Source organism: Ceratotherium simum, chromosome 7, assembly GCF_057802395.1.
Source record: "Ceratotherium simum simum isolate JZ-2026a chromosome 7, ASM5780239v1, whole genome shotgun sequence".
Classification (NCBI taxonomy): domain Eukaryota; kingdom Metazoa; phylum Chordata; class Mammalia; order Perissodactyla; family Rhinocerotidae; genus Ceratotherium; species Ceratotherium simum.
This window is the reverse complement of record NC_141906.1, coordinates 28650715-28676802: the sequence shown is the minus strand read 5'-3', so window position 1 is coordinate 28676802 and position 26088 is coordinate 28650715. Positions and strand designations below refer to the sequence as shown.

At 40.3% G+C, this 26088-nt stretch overlaps 1 protein-coding gene across 10 annotated transcripts in view; it reads right to left on the bottom strand.

Moving 5' to 3' along the window:
* The window catches only part of NUP98 (nucleoporin 98 and 96 precursor), a 111152-nt gene extending 85158 nt beyond the window's left edge, over positions 1–25994 (bottom strand). For 6 of the 10 annotated variants that reach the window (XM_087433358.1, XM_087433363.1, XM_087433361.1 and 3 more), the window contains exons 1-9: positions 25844–25994; positions 24719–24806; positions 11216–11319; positions 9301–9402; positions 9021–9197; positions 7079–7218; positions 5660–5767; positions 3354–3534; positions 1298–1461 (exon numbers count right to left, since the gene is read on the bottom strand). In XM_087433358.1, the coding sequence (XP_087289484.1) occupies positions 1298–1461; positions 3354–3534; positions 5660–5767; positions 7079–7218; positions 9021–9197; positions 9301–9402; positions 11216–11291 (948 nt within the window). In that variant the 5' untranslated portion in view covers positions 11292–11319; positions 24719–24806; positions 25844–25994. Of the gene's footprint in view, positions 1–1297; positions 1462–3353; positions 3535–5659; positions 5768–7078; positions 7219–9020; positions 9198–9300; positions 9403–11215; positions 11320–24718; positions 24807–25406; positions 25636–25843 lie in introns of those variants that run through there. The other 4 variants (XM_087433367.1, XM_087433359.1, XM_014790242.2 and 1 more) reach the window with 4 other exon arrangements.
* Positions 25995–26088: the final 94 nt, after the last annotated feature.

Here is a 26088-nt window from a genome sequence, read left to right as displayed (position 1 = left end):
CCTCCTTTTACTGAGGAAGACTGGCCCCGGGATAACATTTGTGCCTATCTTCCTCCACTTGATATGGGAGGCCGCCACAGCATGGCCTGACAAGCGGTGCATTGGTATGCACCTGGAATCTGAACCCGGGCCGCCAGCAGCAGAGCACGCACACTTAACTGCTACGCCACGGGGCCGGTCCCATGATGGTATCCCTGTGACTCACAAGTTTTTAATTTTGATGAAGCCCGATCTATTTTTTTCTTTTGATGTCCTAAGAAACCTTTGCCTAACTCCTTTTCTTCTAAGAGTTTTATAGTTTTAGCTCTTATATTCAAGTATTTGATCCATTATGAGTTAACTTTTATAGTTACCACAATAGTGTGAAGAAAGGGTCCAACCTCATTCTTTTACACATGGAAATGCATGCTATCTGGGTTCCCTTCCATTCTTTTGTTGTTTTTATCATGAAAGCGTGTCAAATGCTTTTCTGCACCTACTGAGATGATTATATGATTTTTTTGTTCTTTATTCTATTTCTATGGTTTATTACACACTGCTTAATTTTCATATGTTGAACCAACCTTCCAAATCCCACTTGGTCATGGGGTTCATAATCTTTTTTATATGTTGCTGAATTCAGTCTGCCAGCACTTTGAAGATATTTGGGTCTAGCTACACTTTTGTTTTTTAATCAGGCAAAGTATCTCTAAAGACTATGTAAATTCCAAGAATGCTAATCAATAAATCATATCGCCAACTAACCCTTAGTTTTACACTTCTCTAAAAGAGTTCCTAGAAATAAACGGCTAATGACTGTAAGGACTTTCTGTTTTACTTTCTGCACAGAAGTAGCAACTATCCAATATGGCTCTGAGTTTTAGTTCTCCCTTATTTACTTTAATGAACTAAACTTCTTTGCCTGACTCTGCTTAAGGGAACAAAAGCTGAAAGAACATTGTGAAATATAGCTAGTAATTTATAAATTTTTTCTCCTATACTCTATAGAACAGAGTCAATGGCCTAAGGTGTAGCTTCAGGATGGCCAATTCTAGCATACTAAACAGCTCTTAGTGATAACAAAATATGCTCAGAAAGGATAAATGACTTGCTCAACGGCCTCTCAATGAGTACAGAAGAGAGCCTGGACTGGAACCTACATCTTAATTATTCAAAGATTTTGCTCTTTTCCCTTCGCTACATATTGTCAACCTTTAAGAACTACAGTAGAGGTACAACTGGCTAATTTGACATTAGAAGCCTCATTACTTAGCTCTACAAATAAGACCTAGAGTTAACTAAGGGCCTGTTTCCTTACCATGGTGTTGGTGCTCGGCTGTCCTAGCGTGCTGGTATTACCAAAGGAAAAGCCAGTGTTCTGGGTGGTTGTGGCCTGGCCAAATGGTTTGCTGAAGAGGCTGGTAGTCTGCTGATTCTGTTGGCCAAAGAGACCACCCGGATTTGTTCCAAATCCACTTGTACCTTTCAGGAGAAAGAAATAAAGGAAAGAAAAAAATAAATGGAGAAAAACTGAAAAACTTCACATTATCCAGTTACTGCAATAGTCTTATGTTATTGATTATATATCTAAATTACTCTACATTCCCTCACTACTCAAACTGGATAACTGTTTCATTTTCCATCCTTCTTCACCTAACTCCAGATTTGGTTTAGACTTTAATTCCTACAATAATACTCTGACCCCAAGAACCCTGGCTAGGCTAAGTAATCTTCTATTGTGAGCCCATTGCTTTCTTCTATTTTCCAAGATACCACACACTACACTCAAAGTGCATGTGTGTATTTTAACCTTGTTGGACTAAGTTTTTCTTGAGAAAAGGGGCCTTATCTTTATTTTTATTTATTTATTTTTTGTGAGGAAGATCAGCCTTGAGCTACCATCCGTTGCCAATCCTCCTCTTTTTGCTGAGGAAGACTGGCCCTGGGCTAACATCCATGCCTATCTTCCTCCACTTTATATGGGACGCCGCCACAGCATGGCTTGACAAGTGGTGTGTTGGTGCGCACCCAGGATCCAAACCCAGGCCGCCAACAGTGGAGCGCATGCACTTAACTGCTACGCCACAGGGCCGGAGGGGCCTTCTCTTTATATCAATATAGGCAGCATAGTGTGTGACACAATAGTACTTCATAATGCATATGTGGTTAAACTAAATCACAGAATATCAAGATTGAAAAGAACGTTAAATGCCACTTAAACATTTATTAGTGTATTTGTGGGTATATAAACCTCTCTAGAGGGCCGACACCGTGGCTTAGCAGTTACGTGCACGCGCTCCGCAGCTGGTGGCCTGGGTTCAGATCCCCGGCGCGCACCAACGCACTGCTTGTCCGGCCATGCTGAGGCTGCGTCCCACATACAGCAACTAGAAGGATGTGCAGCTATGACATATAACTATCTACCGGGGCTTTGGGGGAAAAAATAAATAAATAAAATTAAAAAAAATAATAATAAAGCATATGTATAAAAAAAAAAATAAATAAATAAATAAATCTCTCTAGAAGGCTACGAGAAAACCTAACTTTTGCTTGTTTCTAAAGAGGCAAACTGGCGGCTGGGGGAGAGAAAGAAGAGACCTTTGGTTACACATTTTTTCGTATTTCATGAACTTTATATCACACATATGTATTACCTTTGCAAAAGTAATATTTGTATAAAGTAATTTAGTAATCATCCTAGACTTCCCTTTCACATCCCACATCAAATCAATCCATCAGCAAATCCTATCAGCTCTATATTCAAACTCGGTTCAGAGGCTGACATTTTTACCATCTCCACAGAAGCAGCATCTGTCATGTGGATTGAGCAATGGCTTTTCCAACTGATTTGTTTCCACTCTTGCCCCTTTACAATTTACTTTTAATATAGCAGCCTTCAGAATGATCCTTCATTCATAATCACATGACTTCTCTTTTTAAACCCTCTAGTGGCTTCCCAACTCAAAAATTCAAATTGGGACACGGGCCCAAAAAGTCCTATAAAATACAGTCTCTATATCCCCCAGTACTTCTTTTTGTCCTCTCCTCTTTGGCAAAAACTCAAGAGCTTTTAGACTTATAGTTTCGTCTAGCTAGAATGTTCTTCCCCCAGAAATCTATACAGCTTTATCCTTCACCTTCTTCAGACAGGTCACTGCTCATGTCACCTCATCAGTGAAGGAAGCCCCTCTTAACCATCTTCATTTAAAACTGTATTTCTCCCCATCCCTCTACATACATACCAGGCACTCCCTACTCCTCCAGCATCCCTGAATTATTTTTCTCCATAGCACTTATCACAAAATGACAATTATGTTTTACTTTTAGTTGTCTGTCCCTCCTCAATATGGCCCAATATGATGTCAAGCACTTACTAGTTCCAAAGGCTGTTTTGTTCTGACCATAAGCAAAGCCTGAATTAGTGGTGGAGGAGCTGAAGAGTCCTGTCGCACTGGAGGTGGCTGGAGAAGACCCAAACAAGCCAGTCGTGGTACCTGCTCCCACCTGGTTCTGTGGGCCTTTCCGGTTAGCTTGATAATCCTCTAAACGAAGTTCCTGGAGTGAAAGAATATATATTCCCAATCTTAATATGTAGCCAAAAAAATTATTTAGAAGACTAAATTCTTGAATTTAGTATTTAAGTTCTATATTCACATAGGAATCGTGACTAAAAAACAGAAAACTACAGAATGACATTAACTTAATATCATTACTGGGGCTGGCCCCATGGCTTAGTGGTTAAGTGTGTGTGCTCCGCTATTGGCGGCCCAGGTTCGGATCCCGGCGCGCACCGACGCACCGACGCACCGCTTCTCCAGCCATGCTGAGGCCGCGTCCCACATACAGCAACTAGAAGGATGTGCAACTATGACATACAACTATCTACCGGGGCTTTGGGGGCGGGGGGGAAGGAGGAGGATTGGCAATAGATGTTAGCTCAGAGCCGGTCTTCCTCAGCAAAAAGAGGAGGATTGGCTTGGATGTTAGCTCAGGGCTGATCTTCCTCAAAAAAAAAAAAAAAAAAAACAACTTAATATCATCACAGAAAAACATCTTCAACTGTGTACAGCGGGGCCGGCCCTGTGGCTTAGCGGTTAGGTGCGCACGCTCCGCTGCTGGCGGCCAGGGTTCGGATCCCAGGCGCACACCGATGCACCACTTCTCCAGCCATGCTGAGGCCACATCCCACGTACAGCAACTAGAAGGATGTGAAACTATGATGTACAACTATCTACTGGGGCTTTGGGGGGAAAATAAATAAATAAATAAAAATAGTGTATAGTGGACATTAAAATCCATACCATATAATACTCCAGGGCAAAGGACCAACCACATCTTCATTTTAATTTTCTTTCATAAAAAATAATACTTTCTTGGGGCCGGTCCCGTGGCGTAGCGGTTAAGTGCAGCACTCCACTGCTGGCGGCCCGGGTTAGGATCCCAGGCATGCACTGACGTACCGCTTGTCAGGCCATGCTGTGGTGGCGTCCCACATAAAGTGGAGGAAGAGGGGCATGGATGTTAGCTCAGGGCTGATCTTCCTCACACACAAAAAAACTAATAATAATACTTTTTTTTAGTGTAATGCTATACAATAATCTTGGTTTACTCCCATCCTAAATGCAAAAATTAGATGATTAAAAGATGGAGGATTCTGGGAAGTTCAGAAAATTTAGGGAAAGGGCATAAAGTTTAACGGTTTTGTCTCACAAGTCAAGTTGTTGCTACACAGTCCAATAAAGCAAGCACAGTTTGGGATATTGAAAAAGCAACAGCTACAATCAGGGATGACAGTCAAAATATACTACGAATTATTATACAGCAATGACGATGGACAAACTGTAACTTCACACAACGACATGGATGAATTGCACAATGTTGAAAGACAGACTTAAGAGTATATAACATAAGATTCCATCTATGGGGCCGGCCTGGTGGCGCAAGCAGTTAAGTGCGTGTGCTCCGCTGTGGCGGCCTGGGGTTCGCCGGTTCAGATCCCGGGCATGCACCAATGCACCACTTGTCCAGCCATACTGTGGCGGCGTCCCATATAAAGTGGAGGAAGATGGGCATGGATGTTAGCCCAGGGCCAGTCTTCCTCAGCAAAAAAGAGGAGGATTGGCAGATGTTACCTCAGGGCCGATCTTCCTCACCAAAAAAAAAAAAGATTCCATCTAAAAGTTCAAACATGGACATGACATGAGCAGTCAGGATAGTGGTTACCTTTGGAAGGGGAGGATTTTGACGAGGGGGTCAGAGCACAAGGGGAACATCAGGGATGCTGGTAACGCTCTGTGTCTTCATTTGGATGCTGGTTACATGGGTGTGTTCATTTACTGAAAACTTATTATGTTGTAAACTTATTACCTTGCATGAGTTTACTAAAAACGTGTGTTTACGTGCACACACACATTGCCCAGTGTGGTGTGAGCAACATCCATCAGAATAGACTACTAGTAGAACTATACTGGTACATATGAGCTGAATATTATCCCTGCCTAAAACAACAGATAACTATAAATACATTAATTTTTTTAAATAATTTGGTTAATGTTAGTTTTTTATTACATAAACGCAATGTGAACTACCTGATCCTAAAAATAATCAAAAACATTTTTAAAAGCTGCTTTCCAATGGAATCAAAAGGTTAGGCTGATATTCTGTATCGCATTTTACTGACCTCTAGTGACTTGCTTTCATATTCTTTCATAGCAGTAATACACTGGTGCTTTGTACTGATATTAGTGCTAACTCCAGCTTTAACCATAGTATCTGTACCAGTTGGAGGCTGCAAAAAGAGATAAAGACAAATTTGAAAGTCTAAAGCAAATGTTTAAGTCCAAGCTTTATCTCTCTACTCTCACGACACAATTCTTCAACCACTCAACTCTATAACTAGTCCCCTAGGTCTTTTACTAAAGGAGATGGTTTCAAAGGTGCTTGATTAAATAGATTGCATTTCTGATCTCTCCCTACATCAAGGTTATCTGAATAAGTCAATCTCACTAATAGTTATCACAAACCCAGAGAGTAATCCCATAACCAAGCCATCCAATTATCTACTAAAATTTACTTAATATTATAAGCATAAGGAAAGCTTTATCCAATTTACCCAATATATACATTTAAACTTCTATTTCTGAGTTCTACCTCCTATTTTGCTCTGAAGTGTCTGCTTTATAACTGTTGTTGCATTTAAGAAATATGGGAGCCTGGTTTTTTCCCTATAACCTTAGGAGGAAAAAGGTATGATAAGTAACTAAAGATTCTTACTTGTACTGTCAGTTTTCTCAATTATTGTGCTTTCCAAGAAACAATACAGTATTTTTCATTATCATTTACGTTTAACTCTAAATTCAGGATCCTAAATTCAGTATTATGAATTCACCACCTTGCCAGAGAAATTCTTCATTTTCTGGAGTAAGTTTTAAGAAGTTTTGCCAAGCCCTATTTTTGCCCGAGATTTCCATTAGGCTAACTGCACCTCCAGCCTATCCTAAGTTATCTCCCAACCAATCACATCACGTGATATATCAAGTGGTATTCCATATATTTTCATAAACAAAATCTTCCACTGTAACCCTCTACACAACTCCTCTCAAAAAAGCCAAAGAAAATATAAGACTCTACTGCCCCATTTTGGCATTTCATCAACAAAAGTTTCATCTTTAACTGGCACACAGAATACTGATGTTATTCCATATATCCTCTTAAAGTGGCCCTATTTTCAATGATTTTTCTACAGTTTGGCCCTTCATTCCTTCATTTCTACAAAGAATGGCTGACTATTTAGAGGTCAAGTTACGAACACTGTAAACAGAAGTTCAAGCTTATATTAGCTATGGTAATCAACCTTGTGAATACAAATTTGATTAGGTAGAACATAATTCAAAGATACAGTATAATCTAGATTTATGTTTAATGATTTTTCCTGTCTAATACACAACTATTACAGATTTTGTTCTTCACACATCTTTCAGGAAGAGTGAGACTAAGCTATGCATAATTGGAAAGAGGAGAAATTTTACAATTTATCCTGCAAAGAAATATATAAGTGGGAAAGAAACATATTCCACAAAGACTGGAAGAAAATACTTACGTTAAACTTAATAGTTGTCCCAGTAGGAGCAGCTGTAAAACTACTTGGCCCAAAGAGGGAGCCAGATGTGCTACCAAAAGGATTGGAGGTGGTATTTGTAGTTCCAAACAGTCCCCCGCTGCTAGTACTTGTTCCAAAATCTATAAATTAGATAGAAAAGTGAGATGGTAACAGTAAAAAATTTAAGAATCTGTAAAATATTTTGGAACTGGGCTATGGCACTAGAGCATTACTTTCACATCCTCAAATTTTCTCTTTCAAATCTCCCTAGCAAGTACCTTCAAACAGATATTTTATACAGACACACACATAATTCTAGGCTCACAACTTTGAAGTGAAACAAAAACCTGAATCCTTTAGTCAGCTAAGTGTCCATAAAGTCCTTCTTGGGCATACTTGGTAGACAAGTTAAAAGAAATAGCACTTTGTTTCATCATAAATTTTATCTCATTTCTCCTTTCTTGATAAGACTAGATGCTGAATGAACTTGTCTTTCTGAAAACATCTTATCACAACAGACTTCAACAGGAGTCATAGTATATTTTATTTACATATATTATTACCAACACCCACACATAACCAAAAAGTTTAAAACATACAAATGGTCCTATTAGGGCAACCAAACATAGGTTAATGTAAAATTTCACTCAGAAAAATAATTTAGAAAAATTAGTACGCATGGTGAGCTTTTTACAGAAATATACAGATCCTCTGATTACGTTTCCAAAAAGCTGAGTTTTTAAAAATTACATAAAAGTCAGTTATCTAAGGAACATATTTTTCAAAATATGAGACACTACTTCTAAAGAAGTTATACATATGGTGCCAGAAATGTCAGTAAGCAATAAAAAGTTATTTGCCAATGTTTAATATTAAGTGACATCCTAATTACCAAGTGAAATGTGATTTCTCACTGGCAGTCAAACTATTTCTTTTCTAAAAACATGTCCTAATATACAATTTAAAGAAAAGAGGCACATCTCTCTTGAATTAGCACTTTAGATTGCATTTTATATTATCATGGTTAAATATTTCAACATCCCCACAAACAACTTTCCCTTTGTAAAATACTGATAGCTGGCTCACTTACTCATTCTGCCATACTTTTGTGCTGGGAATAGCATCAACTCACAGGGCACACCTGTTCAACTAGTAGTGGTTGCCTCAAAGTACTGTGTGGAGGGACTGGCTCCATGGCGTAGCAGTTAAGTGCACACGCTCCACTGCTGGCGGCCTGGGTTCAGATCCCGGGCACGCACCAAGGCACCACTTGTCAGGCCATGCTGTGGTGGCATCCCAATTAAAGCAGAGGAAGATAGGCACAGATGTTAGCCCAGGGCTGATCTTCCTCACAAAAATAAATAAATAAATAAAATCAATTTATATGAAAAAAAAAAAAAAAAGTACTGTGTGGAGAAGTATCCGCAGGCCACATTTAGACTTCAAGAGAAGACATCAATTAAAAACATCTGCCATGGACAAGGAATGGAGGAGTAACCATGTCACAGCCAGTATTTGTCATTCCTGCTTTAGCTCATACTAAATATGAAACAGAAGCAAAAAGAAGGGGCTCCTGCAATAAAATACAGTTGACTAAACACACTCTTCTTTGAAATTCTCCTGACTTAACACCTATGACACTACTCTGACCTGGCTTTTCATCCTATCTCTGTCATTCTTTACCAGGTGCCTCTTCCTCTGCATATCCCTTAAATACTGGTGTTTCTAAGATTTCCATTCTTGGAGAGATGTACATACCCTGCCCCTCCGCCCTTTCCAGCCTATTAAACTTTTCAATACATTTACAGGTTTTCCTCTCCCCATGTGTTTGCAATCTGGTGGGAATAGGAGGTGGGTGAACAGAGGGAAAAGGAGAAGAGAGAATACATTCAATAAGCAAATTAAATTGTTAGATGCACAAATCCAATGATATCCTACTTACTTCCAAAGCCAGTTGGTTTATTTTGTGCAAAGGCATTGTTCTGGGATGAAAAGAGACTGGTCCCTGTGCTTGCAGTTCCAAACAAGCTATTCGATGTTCCTGTTGATGTCCCAAACCCAAAGCCAGTGCTCGTCGAGGTAGCTGGCTGGCTAAATGAATTGGTACCAAATAATCCTCCTGGGGAGACAGAGACGGAGAAAAAACAGACAGACTGGAACCACTAAGCGAAGTCCTATACCAGCTACAAATAAATCAACTGTATTGCAAATAAAGCCCCTACCTGGTTTGGTCTGTGAATTTCCAAACAGGCCTCCAGTATTATTGCTGGAACCAAATGCAGATGTTCCAAATGCCCCTCCACTAGCAGTGCCAAAGCCAGTATCTGAAAAAGCAAAATCCAGGGTCAGAATAAAATCTAAATCAGTTAACCCAATGAAAAAGAATTTTAATATTTCTTAACATTCTGCATTTGAGGGGGAGGGAGGAGGGTCAAAGGGGTGATTAGGCACATGCGTATGGTGATGGATATTAAATTAGTCTTTGGGTGGTGAACATGATGTAATCTACACAGAAATCCAAATATAATGATGTACACCTGAAATTTATATAATGTTATAAACCAATGTTACTGCAATAAAGAAAGAAAAGCACAAAAAAATATATAATAAAATAAAGATGACAGATTAACAATCAAAAAAAAAAATTCTGTATTTGAATAGGACCTCTGGTCTAGTCTGAAAACTATTTTTTCAAAATTCCATCAGACTACTGATTATAGTTAAAATCAACCCACAGATATTTTATTTACTGTCCCAGGTGAAGTAAGGAAACAAAGTGAAAAGGTGTGACTTTTCAATAAAAGTTATAGCCGATAGGTTAAAAAAAAAAAAAAAAAAAAGTGCCAAAGTGACTATGAGCTACAGACAAAAGTAAAATTATTAAAATTCTCTCCAAGGGGCCGGCCCCGTGGCTTGGCGGTTAAGTGCGCGTGCTCCGCTGCTGGCGGCCTGGGTTCGGATCCTGGGCGCACACCGACACACCGCTTCTCCGGCCATGCTGAGGCCGCATCCCACATACAGCAACTAGAAGGATGTGCAACTATGACATACAACTATCTACTGGGGCTTTGGGGTGAAAAAATAAATAAATAAAATCTTTAAAAAAAAAAAATAAATAAATAAATAAAATAAAATAAAATTCTCTCCATACACCGTACATTCCATAGTCACTGGGATGAATAGTCCTTAATTAGGGGAGCACATCAGAATGACCTGGGAAGCTTTTTCAAAATACACACACGTTTGGGTTCCAATCCCAGAGATTCTAATTCCATAGTTCTATGATGGGAACTGTGTACTTTGAAAAAAAAAAAATCTCCCAAAAGTGACTCTGATAGGCACTCTTGATTAAAAACCAAAGACCTAGATGTATAGAATACTTTAAGAGGAGGTCAGGAGACACTTGAAAAAATTTCCTCTATTGTTATTTTTATTAGGTATGACTAAGGTTTGGTAGTCACGCTTTTTAAAAATCCTCATCAGTTAGAGAAAGTTTCTGGGATTTGCATTAAAATACTCTGTTCAGATGCTCCTCTCCCCCTAAAAAGAGAGGGATGAAAACAAGACTAGGAAAATGCTGATTGCTAAAGCTGGGAGAAAAGTAAATGAGAGATTACTATACCATTCTTTCTACTTTTGTGTAAAGTGAGTGAATAACGGCTGCTATAGGCAACTAGGGTCACATACAATACTGGATGGAAGGGGAAGCGGGTCTCAGGAGGGCTGGTGGGGATTAGGAACTTGGACATTTTAACAGTGCTGTTTCTGAATTACATCTTATTCACAGAGCAAATCTCACAGCAGTTATTCAATAATTGCATTTTAGACTTCAATATTAAAAAAATTATTTCCTTGCCTGAAAATTAGCAACAAATTATAACTTTCTGCTAAAAGAACTAATTAATAAAAATATGTTAAGTACCTTCTACTGATGATCAGAAAAGCATGAAAACTCAGAACTTATTGCTGTTTTCTTACAAAATTTTAACAAGATCTTATCCTGGTCATTTTTCAAAGAGATTTTGTCATCAAGACCAAAGTATGAATAAAATTCCTATCTAAAGCTATCGGAGTGGATTTGTTCTCAATAAGAATCGCTTAAGATTTTTCCCCCTTTTGTTCTTTTTTAAAACTTACTCTGCCCAAATGTTGAAGTTGTGCCAAAGCCACCTGTGCCACCCCCAAAGGGTGTTCCAAATGACTTATTAAACATCTTCAAAATGAATCTTTGCTTCAGAAAGCTAGAAAGAAGAAAAAATTATCACTTTTTAAAGACCACAGAATGCAATGTAATTGTTTCAGAAAATGTATAATCCTACAAATTTAGTTAGGGCCTGTTCAAACTATAGCATAATGTTCATCTCATTCAATATCCTAAAACTCTGTATGATAAAATAGACCTTGTAAAATTGAGCTGAATTAGTACCATAACGTGAGGATAACTTCAGATCCCATCAACAACCATTCCTTTAAAACAATGTTTTTCGACGTTTTTTTTTTTTAACCTAAGCCCCCTTTCAACAAAGATTTCAGGCCCACTATCCTAGATTTTGATATGGCCCATCTAAGAGGTTATGTACAGTACCCATTAAAAATTACAATGATATTCTGTTATTTCAACCACCTGAGAAGCTCAAGTTTTTGTCAGGCTCTATTTTCTGTAGTTTGCGTTGCAAAAAGTTGTTTTTTTTTCCTATTTTGTTGTATACAAAATGTTGGAATATTAAATGTTCTTCAAACTATGCATGCCCCTCCTCCCATCTCCAAATCCCAGAGATTCTGGTGCCCTAACATTCTCTGAGATTACTTCCTGACTATTCTCTAAGGTCTCCTACTTACCTATCTTCTACTTCTTCTGGGAACATTACAGAAAATGCTGTAAAACCCCCATCTCATATGAATGACTCCCCTCCAGTATCCAAACTATGCACCCAGTCACTTAATGAATTGGACCAGTGTTCCAACAACAAGTACAAAAGAGAAGTTTGTTTTTTTCCCCTAGATTTGAATGAAAACAAGTTAAAGGTATAGTTTACTCAAAAGTAAATGCTTTCCCCCTCCATAAACTTTCCTTAAACTTAAGATATCTATCACTTACCTGCCAGCAGACAAGAAAATAATGAGTAAACTACTTTTAATATAAAAACTCAGAAAACAGCCATCATGCTTACTTGAATTTTGTAATAGGTAGTGATGCTTTTTCTATTATATATACATAATGGAGCAGTTTCTTCTTCTGGTAAAACCTTGCCTCGTTCATATAACAGAATTAAATATAACATTTTGAGGTGCTCCCCACAATGTTCCAGTGTTCCATTAGCACTTCCAGGTATTCTAACACCTGAAACAATTTGTTCAACATTGGAAAAGATGAAGCTGTCCCTAAATACCTTATTCTTTTATAGAAATCAACATTCTGTCCCCTAAAGTCCCCTAGAAAAAAAAATTCCAACACTTAGTTCTCTATTCCAACATGCAGGAAATTAACAACTCCTTCAATTAAACAAAGCTCACTGAAACCAGTGGTTTAAGAGGGCCACATCAGAAGCAGCTGGCAAGCTTTTCCAACTACAACCCTCCAGGCCCCATTCTAGAAATAAGAAACCAAAACGTCCTGGGTTGGGATGTAGACATTTGTATTCTGAAAGGCTCCTCAAATGACTCTAATGCATTCCCTTGGAACTAGAGGCTATATTTCATGTAATCATCATCTCTCTTTCACTAATGAGATCTGCCTGAAGTCTCCTGCCTTCGTAATTTATCAGGTGTCACAAAGTGACAGATTAAGCCTTTACCATATTAACTGGTGACTCTCCTTTCCAGGGGAAATATTCTTGGAAGTACTTAGCAGAATTCTAGACCTCTACAGGTCTATTTGCTTTTCAACAGTTCATTCAGAATTGACAATTGTGGGGCTGGCCTGGTGGTGTAGCAGTTACGTTCACGCATTGCACTCCAGTGGTGCAGGATTCACCGGTTCGGATCCTGGGCGCAGACCTACTCACCACTCATCAAGCCATGCTGACGCAGTGTCCCATATAGAAGAGCTACAACTCTACAACTATGATACACAACTATGTACTAGGGCTTGGGGAGAAAAAAGAGGAAGACTAGCAACAGATGTTAGCACACGGCCAATCTCCCTCAAAATATAAATTAATTAATTTAAAAAAAAAGGAATTGACAGTTGCGGTAGGGGTTAGATGTCTGGACCAACTCATTTTGATTGCAACCTCTGTCATACTGCTGTCTTGGGTCATAGCCCCTTCTAGACCTACTTTCTTGTATCTGCTGACTAAATAATTTTTTTTTTTTTTTTTGAGGAAGATCTAACATCTCTTGCCAATCCTCCTCTTTTTGCTGAGGAAGATTGGCCCTGGGCTAACATCCGTGCCCATCTACCTCTACTTTTATATGCGGGACACCTGCCACAGCATGGCTTGATAAGTGGTGCGTAGGTCCGTGCCCGGGATCTGAACCTGTGAACTCTGGGCTGCTGAAGTGGAGCATGCAAACTTAACCACTACACCACCGGGCCAGCCCCTCTGTTGACAAAATATTTTGAGCCATCATCAGTAAGGCAAAAACTGTGAGTATGTAATACAGTTATCATGCTAAATTTGCCTCCCATTTTTCTTTATTCACCCCCATGAACAGCAATCTGTTCATGTAAATCTGAGATCTTCTATACAGCAGACATGTCAGGATTTAAAAGCTGAATAATACAGTTTTTTCTGTGAAACATGTCCCTATATAGAAGATTTTAGTGTTAATTTGGGTTTCAGTGGCACTAGCTTCTAGAGACCAAAACCATAGCTCCTAACAACCAAAATTTGATGTTTAATAATCTTATCCTAACACAGAAACTTAGCATCACACATATATTTCACAAAGGGATTTTAGCAATAAAATATCCTGGGAAATATCTCACAGTTTATAAGTTCTTATACCTCAATAACCCTAAAAGGATGGTGTTAAGCTCATCACCTGTATTTTACAGATGAGAGAATAGGATCAGGTGTTTAGCAAGTTTCCAAGGTCAAAGAAGTGATAAGTGGTGGAGCCCCAGTTTAACCTATCTTCTGACTTCCCATGGACACCCTCAATCTTAGGACCAAAGATACTAAGCAACAAGCAAGAATATGTGGAATACTAAGGAAATTCATCTGCTCCAGACCCAAGAACAAGGGACAATGCAGGGACCAAATCCAATGTAGACTCCTGAAGCTATGTGTCCCACATATAAAGCTTCTCACTCAAGCTTAGCCTATCTTTTTGGTTCTGGCAAGGATGAGGCTGGCTTAGTCTCAAGCTTGATCATACTGGAATTCTAAGTGTTTTCAAGAAAAATTATCACCATGGAAGCAAACCAAGATTTTGGAAACAGCCTCATGATTTTTATCATGATAGCTAGACATCAAAGAATGGCTAATACATTTAACCCTTTGATCTTTAAACAAATCATTCATTTTCCTGACTATGCTATGAAATGTCATTAACTCAATGAAAAATACCCCCCTCTTACTCTTGCCCCTACCAATCAACCTAGTAATTCATTCTTCAAAACCTAGCTCAGCGGCCAGTCCCGTGGCTTAGCGGTTGGGTGCACGCGCTCCGCTACTGGCGGCCCGGGTTCAGATCCCGGGCACGCACCGACGCACCACAGGTCAGGCCATGCTGAGGCGGCGTCCCACATACAGCAACTAGAAGGATATGCAACTATGCCACACATACAACTATCTACTGGGGCTTTGGGGAGAAAAAGGGGAAAAAAGGAGGAGGATTAGCAATAGATGTTAGCTCAGGGCCAGTCTTCCTCAGCAAAAAGAGGAGGATTGGCATGGATGTTGGCTCAGGGCCGATCTTCCTCACCAAAAGAAAAAAAAAAAAAAAACCTAGCTCAAATGTCATCTCTTCCCTAACTCCCTCTAGAAATTAGTCAGTCAGGGCCGGCCCTGTGGCTTAGCCATTAAGTGCTCGCGCTCCGCTGCCGGCGGCCTGGGTTCAGATCCCGGGCGCGCACCGACGCACCGCTTTTCCGGCCATGCTGAGGCCATGTCCCACATACAGCAGCTAGAAGGATGTGCAACTATGACATACAACTATCTACCGGGGCTTTGGGGGAAAAAATAAATAAATAAAATTATTAAAAAAAAAAAAAAAGTCATTCCTCTGGGCTTCCACAGCACATTATGATTTGTTTACACGTAACTATCTTGACTCTGACTCTCTATAGTGGACACTGTGATAACACCAACTACACAGATCTCCCTTTAGGACTAAAGGATTTGTTGTCCCAGTTGCTGAAAAGTTCTTACAAAAAGAGAGCCCTCAGCTGTCAGTCCTCTTCAAAACTGCCTCCACTGGAGAGCACTGCATCACCCAAGGTCATATCCTCTTCCTAGGAGAGCCCTTATCCAAAAGCCAGCCCCCTTTGCTCCAACTCACGATAACTCATACTCCCCATGGATTGGCTGAGGCCTTCACTAAGACAATAATACCACAACTCAATTTCTCCCTCAGCCCATTCCTGCTTCCTTCCCCTCTCTCCCACAGGTGGTGATCCCAAGAGTACTCTAATAAAACTCATGCAGAACTATCTCCAATTCAGAGTCTGCTTCCCAAGGAACTCAACCTCTAAACCCCTTCAACTCTCTCCTAATACATAATGAACTTTTCCAGGGTAGGGAAAAGTATCATTTATTTATTATCCCAAAACCTAACAAAAGGTCTGAAACACAGATGTACTCATTTTCTTAATTAATGACAATCATCACTGATATGTTTTTTAATTTTATTTATTTATTTATTTTTCCCCCAAAGCCCCAGTAGACAGTTGTGTGTCATAGGTGCACATTCTTCTAGTTGCTGTATGTGGGACGCGGCCTCAGCATGGCTGGAGAAGCAGTGCGTCCGTGCGCGCCTGGGATCCGAACCCGGGCCACCTGCATCAGAGCGCACGCACTTAACCGCTAAGCCACGGGGCCGGCCCTACTAATATGTTTTTTAAACAAAGAATAAATGATCAAGTTTCTTTAGAAGTAACTTCTGGGGCCGGCCCAGTGGCGCAAGCGGTTAAGTGCGCGCGCTCCACTGCAGGCGGCCCGGGGTTCGCAGGTTCGGATCCCGGGCGCACACCGACGCACCAGTTGGCAAGCCATGCTGTGTGGCGGCGTCCCACATAAAGTGGAGGAAGGTGGGCACGGATGATAGCCCAGGACCAGTCTTCCTCAGCAAAAAGAGGAGGATTGGCAGATGTTAGCATAGGGCTGATCTCCTCACAAAAAAAAAAAGTAACTTCTAACTTAAAAATAAAATTATGCTAGATTAAGTCTCACAACAAAAGGAAGCCATGAACAGGAAGATTCTTGGTAGAATTTACCATCTAATTAGAGGTTGCAAAAAGAGAGAGATCACAAAATGGCTGGATACAACCAGCAGACACTTCGTTTGGCCTGCTATATATACATGGTCTATTACACACATACATATGCATTTATGTATGTATAAATGTTTATGTCTATATTATCTTAAACTAGCTGATAACGTTTAAAATAGATATGTGAGAAAAACAGATTTTTGGCTTCTCATGAGAAAACTTGATTAAGCAAACTAGGACTGTAATCACTTCATGGCAGTAACAGTCTGGAACTTAGTAGCAACTGTCCCCTTTGATGAGAGCCATGTACTTTCCAATGTGCCACAATACCCACCCAGTATCACTCATTTCCATCAGCTGCCTGGCCCCAACAGTTTTGGGTTTGTAACTTCTGATATAATCAGAGGAAGGACCCACACGTTAAAAACTTGAAGAGCATCTAAGTGCCAATAGCACAATAGGAAGTCAAAATTAGGTCAGAAAATGAGCAGCAAATGTGAGGAAAAATTCCCAAGGATTTAGAATGTGAACTGGCTCTTGAGGGACTAGAAAGAGAAGAGAGGGAAAGAGCATAAGATAAGTAAGGCACACAGCTAAGAATGTCTATCCTATCTGGCTTTATATCTCAACACTAAGCCCAGTTTCCCTCATAGGATAAGTATATAATAAATGTACTTATCAGTTTATTATGTAGTGATGTCATTACCCTTAAATTACCCAACTAAAGGAGTGAATCAGAGCACTCTGCTAAGTATGTACCCAGGACAAGGTATCAAGAATAAAGTACCACCAGAACATTTGGACAAAGTTACCCTATGAGTTATTTCAAGTAAAAGAGGTTTAATGAAATAAAGTAAGTTGCAAAAAGATACAATTGGCAGATTCTTTATGTAAAACAGAAAAGACAATACACTGTTATTTATGAATAAATATATACATAGTAAAACTAAAGGAGGAGACTATGCAAGTGGCTGCCTCTGGAGAGAGGAAGGGAAATGAGACAGGGGGCAGAGAATTCAGAGGACTCTTATTAACAATGATGACAAAAGATCTAGAGGATGCAGATATTTGCAACTAACACTATTTTTCCAATAAAAAAAAAAAGTAGAAAATCCATTCAAAAAGAGAAGGAAGTAAGTAATCCTAGAGACTGAAATGTGTGGAACTTCTAAGTCCATTCAAGTTTAAAGGCGTATCACACATTCAGGTCTGTATCTTTTCAAATATATTAACCTGGTCCAAACTGAAACTCGCCCAGAATAAATAACACTAGTTAACATTTGAGTTCTCACTATGTCCCAGGCACTGTTCTTTTTTTTTTTTTTTTTTGTGAGGAAGATCAGCCCTGAGCTAACATCCATGCTAATCCTCCTCTTTTTGCTGAGGAAGACCGGCTCTGAGAAGCTAACATCTATTGCCAATACTCCTCCTTTTTTTACCCCAAAGCCCCAGTAGATAGCTGTATGTCATAGTTGCACATCATTATAGTTGCAGTATGTGGGACGCGGCCTCAGCATGGCCAGAGAAGCAGTGAGTCGGTGCACGCCCAGGATCTGAACCCGGGCAGCCAGTAGCAGAGCGTGCACACTTAACTGCTAAACCATGGGGCTGGCCCCCAGGCACTGCTCTAAGAGCTTTTTACGAATCATAAACCTCCCAAGAATCCAGTGAGGTAGGTATTTTCATCCCTATTTTACCAGTGGTAAAATTGAGGCACAAGAAGTAACTTGCTCAAGATCACAAAACTATTATTGACTCCAGAAGCTGTGCTCCTAGAGTCTAGAGCTCCTAGAGAAAGAACACCAACAACTAAAGAGAAATGACTTTGCATTCACTATAAATAGGGAAACTATTAAACCAAAATTTGGCAGTATTAATCCAGCACTATCAGGGGAAAGAGACATTTCTCTGGCAAACATGGGAGTTCTAGTCACCAGAAAGGTAATCTCTCTTATGGACTGACAATTGATAAGGTTATCTCCATGGCCTAGATGAACTTGCCTACAAAGATTAACCACTTGCTTTATGGATGGACCTACGTCTACTCATTGCCATTTTTTTTTAAGAAGACATATTTAGAAAGAAAAAATAAAAATGAAATAGTGCTATACAGAAAGAGACAATGTCCTTAAATTTGCTCTCTATGCTCAATCTTCTAATTAATAATTCAGACTGTCAGATACGTGAAAGAGGTAGCCTTAATAACAGACACCAGTAGTCCAGTATTGCCCCACTGTCCCAACTGAAGCTCAATAAACTGATATTCTGGTTTATACCTCCAACCTGTGAGCTTTGTGAACTCCGGTCACAATGACAAAACTTAGTTTTCTTCCAGAAAAGTGGTGGACAGACCCTGAAACATGGTAACAACCAGGCCACTGCCAATGACTAAGCAAGCTTGCTGCTCTCTGACGAAAGAAAGTTACACAAATGGGAAGTAATTCTCTTTCTACTTCTCTGAGTTCCTTTGTATCAAACTCAGTAAAGAGCAAAAACTATAAATATTTGTTAGATGAATGGACTAGTAAAGTATTTTCCAGTTTACAAAGTACTCTTGCACATTTTCTCTCATCTACTCTTCACAAAAGTACTGAAAAGGCAGACATTATCATCCACAGTTAAACTGAAGGAAAAAGGACTGATTTTTGCCTCGGATGAGAGAGGAGAGGGACAGTAGAATTACGCAGAATTCCAGGAACAAGAGATGAGCCTAGTCTTAATCACCTAATATCACATTCCAGCAAAACTATCTGCTATCCTCTTGTTTTACAGTATCCTTCCTATGATCACTCTTCAGATCTAGCCATTCCCTTTGTTAGAACATTTATTTTCCTCTCTAAAAACTATGTCCCCTTTTCTTTCTAAAAATTGCTGCTCAAGCCTCACCTGCTTCACAAGACTGTTGGATCAGACCCTTCAGTATACACTTCCCCTTCCCCTCCCCCTTTCCAACCCCTATTACATAAACTAATGCCTCCCAGCTGTTTTTAGTTATGCAACGTATTTGTTGTTACACCTACCACTTGAGTGTGTGAGCTGTTTGCTGCTCTGGCAAAAAGCATCTTGATTTTGCTCAATTTCTTCCATTAGGGTATAAATTAATTTAAAATAATCCATAGTATCTAATATAGTTCTATCCTCACAATGCTCACATTCTTGCATCTCCTTAACATAACCACTTGCTTTTTACAAACTGAAGTAGTTAAAGGAGTACATTAGCTTTGGAGTGAGACAAACCTCTATTCAAATCTCTCTGCCACTTACTATCTCTGCAATTCTCTGTAAATCTAAAATGAATTCAAAATAAAAAGTTGAAAAAGGAATAAAAAACCTCTGCCACTTGCTACCGTGTAATTGTAATTAAGTCACAATATTTAACCTCTTAGACCTCAATTTCCACATGTGAACAACAGAAATTATACAGCCTACACCAAAAGACTGTTAGGACAAAGTTGCTTTCAAACTAGAACTCCACAAAAGCAGTTTTCTGTTTAGTTTTTCAACTAACATTTTACAATATTTTTAATTAGAAAAGTGTAATAATATCCTCTCACGCTAAACCTTAACTGATCAATGCCTAGCTAGAACTCCATACATAATATGATTTATTTCCCAACAATGCAGTGTCATCTACTAACCATTTCACACAACCATAAGGCACCACTGCAAACAACAAAAACAAACACTCCTTCCCTGCACACATGTACACAATATACCACGGTCACTCCACTCATTCTCTTCCACTCATCTCATATCTCTAGCCTCATTCCCAACTACTCACTTTTTTTATTTACAAATTCATTTGCCTATTTCTTAAAAAGCTTATTCCAGCAAGAAAGGTTAGGTGTACAGATGCCAGTAATCTTTGTGTCAAAGAAGCACATAGAACTAAGACTAAACAAAGGTGTGAAGTGATGAATGACCGCAACATGTATTCATGGAGGATAAACTGTTCCCTTCCTGAACAGACTGTCCTAATCCAGGTACTCAATTCTTTCCCCTCTGATCAGTGGTTTTCAAATATTTTTAGCTATGGAACCCAATACATAAAACAGACATAAGCAGAAGCGGCTCTGCCTGAAGTAAAGTGGGGTGGGTACAGTAGAATCCATCAGCTGAGCCCTTTCAAAGAAGCTTAGGTCTGTACAAACCAGTGTGAAAAATCACTGTCCTAGATTAGTGGCTCTCCAAGTACAGTTCAAAGGTCTCTAGAAGTCCCCAAGACCTCTTTCAAGGGGTCCATAAACTCAAAGCTATTTTTATAATAATACTAAGACATTATTTGCCTTTTTTTTTTTTTTACTGTGCTGAGTTTCCCATTGAGGCACAAAAAGCAATGGTGTATAAAACTGCTGTAACCTGAACATGAATCAAGACAGTGGCCCCAAACTGTACTAACAGTCACTGAATTCTTTATTGCCACCCACTTACAGAACGAAAAAAATCAAACCCACTTTCACTTGAATGTCCTTGATGAAGCAGTAAAAATTGACTGTATTAATTCCCGACATTTCAGTACACACCTTTTTAATATGTGATTAATAAAAATGTGATTTTTCTTTGGAATGAAATGGTAAGTACTCAAAAGCACTCGTGCATATTGAAATACAAGGGTTGTCTCAAGGTAAAACACTTGTGTGATTACTTTTGAGTAGAAAGCTGAACAAGCTGATTAAGTGAAAACTAGAATTCTGAAAACTCGTGTCCATTACTATGAGCTTGTCAGCTTCCCAGTTCTTAAAAAGACTTATCTGATGAGATGGGTGGAAATATTAACAACTGTATAATTTAATTTGTCCACATTTGGAAGAGCTGCATACCTCAGTGAATCAATGATTTCTAAATGACCAATGTATGATATCATAAAATCATGCATGGGTAACTATCCAAATTGCAAGAACCAAGAGTACAAAAGTTCAGTGATATGGTTTCAGATTCCATATTGCAACAAACTTTTAAAAAGGTTTGAGAGGGCCGGCCCTGTGGCTTAGTGGTTAAGTGCGCGCTCACGCCGCTGCTGGCGGCCCGGGTTCGGATCCCGGGCGCGCACCAACACACCGCTTCTCCGGCCATGCTGAGGCCGCATCCCACATACAGCAACTAGAAGGCTGTGCAACTATGACATACAACTATCTACTGGGGCTTTGGGGGAAAGAATGAATGAATGAATGAATGAATAAATAAATAAATAAAGGTTTGAGAGTAGCGTCAAAGAAGAATATCTACAATTATTTGAAAAGGCTATTAAAACACTCCTCCCTTTCCCAACTACATATCTGTATGAGGTTGGATTTTCTTCACATACTTCAACCAAAACAACACATCAACTGTCTGAATGCAAAAGAAGATCTGCAAATCCAATGGTCTATTACGCAAGACATTAAAGAGTTGCAAAAATGTAAAATAATTCCACCCTTGTGACTTTTTAGTAATTTTTCATAAAATTATTATTTATGTTAACACGAGTTTATTATTTTTTTAATCAATAAATGTTTTAAAAATTAGTTTTAATTTCTAGTACAGTAAATACCGATATAACCCACATAAACAAAAGCTGTTTGGAGTCTTCAATAATTTTTACCAGTATAAAGGAGTCTAGAGACCTCAAACTTGAGAACTGCTATCCTAGACTACTGCTATAGCCTCCTTCTAATTCGTCCACCTAACTCCAGTTTCACATTTTCCAATGTACCCTACTACCCACCAGCTTAAACTCACTCTTAGTACCAGACTTAGCTAAAGCTATATTTTAAGAAACAATTTTTATTTCTCTACTAAAAAACTGCAATTGTTTCACATGACACTGAATTAAGTATAAACTCTTGAATACGGCAAATAATTCTCAATATTTATTAAATTCTCAGTGTCAGTATAATGGGACAAAACCTCTGATCGATGCATATTTATGTGGCATCAAGTGCTGTATAACAGTGAAATGGAATTACACAGCATCACATTTAATTACATCAATTCAACTACAAGCTCTTTTGCCCTCTTTGACAAAAACAGAGATAAATATTGCTTTATTTACCCAATGGCCTATCCCTTTTCAAACAAGACCTTGATATTTCTCCTATCCCAGAGAACAGGAGGCTATCACAGAAATGAAAATAGAAACTACAGGGGCCAGCTCCGTGGCTTAGCGGTTAAGTGCGCGCGCTCTGATGCTGGCGGCCCGGGTTCGGATCCCGGGAGCGCCCCGAGGCACCACTTCTCCGGCCAACGTGAGGCCGAGTCCCACGTACAGCAACTAGAAGGATGTGAACCTATGACATACAACTATCTACTGGGGCTTTGGGGGGAAAAAACTGAATAAATAAAATCTAAAAAAAAAAAAAAAAGAAAATAGAAACTACAGAAAATGACTCTAGGACTCTTAGCTTTTCAGCTTCCCAATACCAGATTTCAACAATTTAAGGGGTTTTTCAAGGATAATGTTAACAAAATGCAATTTGTTAGCTGACTTTACAAGCATACACCAGGCAAGATAAAGGTATGATTTCACTGAAATAGTGGGAGTGTTTCCTCTACAGCAGTGGTCTCAATCACGGGGAATTTTGCCTCCCAGGGGACATCTGATAATGTCTGGAGACATTCTTGATTGTTACAACTTTGGGGGCGGAGGGGTGGCTACGGTATCTAAATCCAGGGAGAGGCCAGGAATACTGCTATACATCCTACAATACAGAAGACAACTCCCCTACAATAAAGAATTATCTGGCCCAAATTGTCACTAGTGCTGAGGCTGAGAGACCCTACTCTAGAGACATACTGTACCAAATACTCAGGTTCAATTCCAAACGCAAAGAATACACCAAATTCTCAAGAAACACTGTTTATACACCTTGCCTCTAATACCTACTGTTAAATCTCTAAATTTCTTAGTCCTCCAACCTTTCAACAAATTGCATAATTTATTTATTTATTTATTTTTTGTGAGGAAGATCAGCCCTGAGCTAACATCCAAGCCAATCCTCCTCTTTTTGCTGAGGAAGACCGGCTCTGAGCTAACATCTATTGCCAATCCTCCTTCTTGTTTTTCCCCAAAGCCCCAGTAGATAGTTGTACGTCATAGATGCGCATCCTTCTAGTTGCTGTATGTGGGACGCGGCCTCAGCATGGCCGGAGAAGCGGTGCGTCGGTGTGCGCCCAGGATCCAAACCCCGGCCGCCAGTAGTGGAGCACGTGCACTTAACCGCTAAGCCACGGGGCCGGCCCAACAAATTGCATAATTACGAATGTGCTCTTTATTGGAAATTAAATATCAGAACTACTACTCCTTACTTCCTACGTTTATTGCCAGCATAAAAGTAATATCACAATAAAATAACATAACTGACTTTATTCATGTCCACTAGCATCTAGATATCTAAGAGCAAGCAGAACTTTTAGGAAACCAAATTCACAGCTTGAAAAAAGTCATGTACCAAAGTACCACATAATATACAAACTGTATGGGTCCTCTATCTGGGCCCCATATTCAGGAGCACACAAATATCCAGATTCTTTATTGACTATTTTTAGGTTTAACTTCTCCATATTTGTTTATTCGTTCACGCAAACACACTTACTGAGAGCCTACCATGTGCCAAGTAACCTGAATACAAAGATAAGACAAAAATATTTTACCACAGTCTAATAAAAAGACAAACAGCTAAAATACAAAATGATTTGTACTATAAATAGATGTATCAAATAAGTGTTATGGAAGCTTGCAGGGGAGAGAATGCCAGGAAAGGCTTCCCAGAAGAGAGTGATGCTTGAACTGAGAAAATGTCACAGTAAATATACCCTGTTCACGTCTTAGTATTTAGACTCCAGTTCTCTTCTGCTCTTATACACTACTGTTTTTCAGTTTTTGCTCTTCATCTAAACAGACCAAAGCAACAATCTGACTGATGTGAATGCACCAAAGTGGCAACTAATTCAATTTCACCAAACCTTAATGAAGAGTCAAAAAATAATTCTATCAAAGTATTCCCCAGTACCTCCATCCTGTCCAAATTCCAGTTTTATTTTTTAAATATCCTAACTTCTGCCACTAAGTAAACATACCCTCTGTTACTCAGCTAACAAAAGTTTCTCTCTGAATTTATGTAACTGTCACAGGGAATGATCACTGCTCTTTCTTTCTTCCAGTTAGTTTCTTCTTCCAAAATGGAGTTTAATTTTCTCACCTTATTCTACTACAATACTTAGAATTCTGTACCAGAGAGGAGCCATGAGTTCCAAGGTACAATAACTACAAAACTGCTGCCTACCTTTATGAGTCTTGTCTATACTTCCCGCTTTCTACTTCAGTACTGTTGTGCGTCAGGAACTGGACTGTCTCTTCTGAGTCCCCAGCAGCTGACACAAATAAAAATTTCAGATTTGGAACAGCAAACTAGCCCATGACATGTAGTCTTATCGACTCGTTTCTAATATATAACATCACCGATAATTCTTTAACCAACTTTAAACCTAAAAGTACCTAAACCTAACCTCACGCTCTAGGTTAGAGTACCACTAATGAAGCTTCCGTCTTACCATGAATAGGGCTGGTAGCAACTAAATCTCAAACGCTACTGAAGAAGCTACGTCTGCTTCTAACTACCAAATGCCCCCGCCGCCCCACCCAACTCCCCAAAGGGAATCCTCAGTAAGGGAAGGCTGGAACACTTAGGGAGAGTGGTGTAGTAGAAAACCGTCTAGACTGAGTCAGATCTGGTATTGGCTAATCTTGTCCCTTCTCTAGGCCTCGGTTTCTCCATCTATAAAACTTGCACGTGATGTAGGGTAGGGGGGTCGGCTTCACTCCTAAAGCCCTCATGGCTATAGGAATCCAGAAACCCCATCTAGCTTTACATGGAACACGTGGCAGAACAGCAGATAACCTTTTACTCCACTAAACCGACCTTAATTCTCAGATACTGTTTTAAAAAGCTAACAAACTCCCGGCCCACTTACCCTAACCCTCGGGCTGCAAATTTCCCCTGTGGAGAGACCAACGCCAATAAAGGCCATCCCGCACCACCGTCAAGAAGTGCCGGGGGGCCCGTATTCAGGGTCGTCAGGCGCTGCCCCTCACAGGGCCGGCCCACCTAATCACTGCCGGACAAATGAATGAGTACAACCACAGAGAGGGACGCTCCCTCAGCGCAGGCTGCACCAGGAGACTCCCGGGCCCAGACCCCACAGATAACCCATTCCCTCCCAGCGACCGAAGAGCCGGGCCTCGGGGCCGCCGAGTCGCAGGGCCCGCCCCCTCCGTCAGGGCAGAAGGTGCGCGCCGGAAGCGAGACTTCCGCGCGGAGAGGGCCTGGGACGCCCCGCGCACCCGCCCGCCCTGAGGGGAGGAGGAGCCTGCCTGTCCCCGGCCGCCACCGCCCGGGCTCCCGACTTACCGCAGTGCGGCGCGGGATGGGAAGCTCAGGAGTGAGGGCCTAGGCCCGTCCGCCACCCGCCGCTCAGTCAGCAGCGCGCGGCCGCCACGAAACCGTCGCAGTCGCCGCCTCCGCCGCCACCGACACCGACCGCCGCTTCGGACGCAGCGCGCAGAGGGCCCGACTGCGTCACACGCCGCCCGCCGTCAGAGGCTCGCTCCGGGCGCTCCGCCCCCGCTGTCTGCGCATTGGCAGACGCCGCCGCC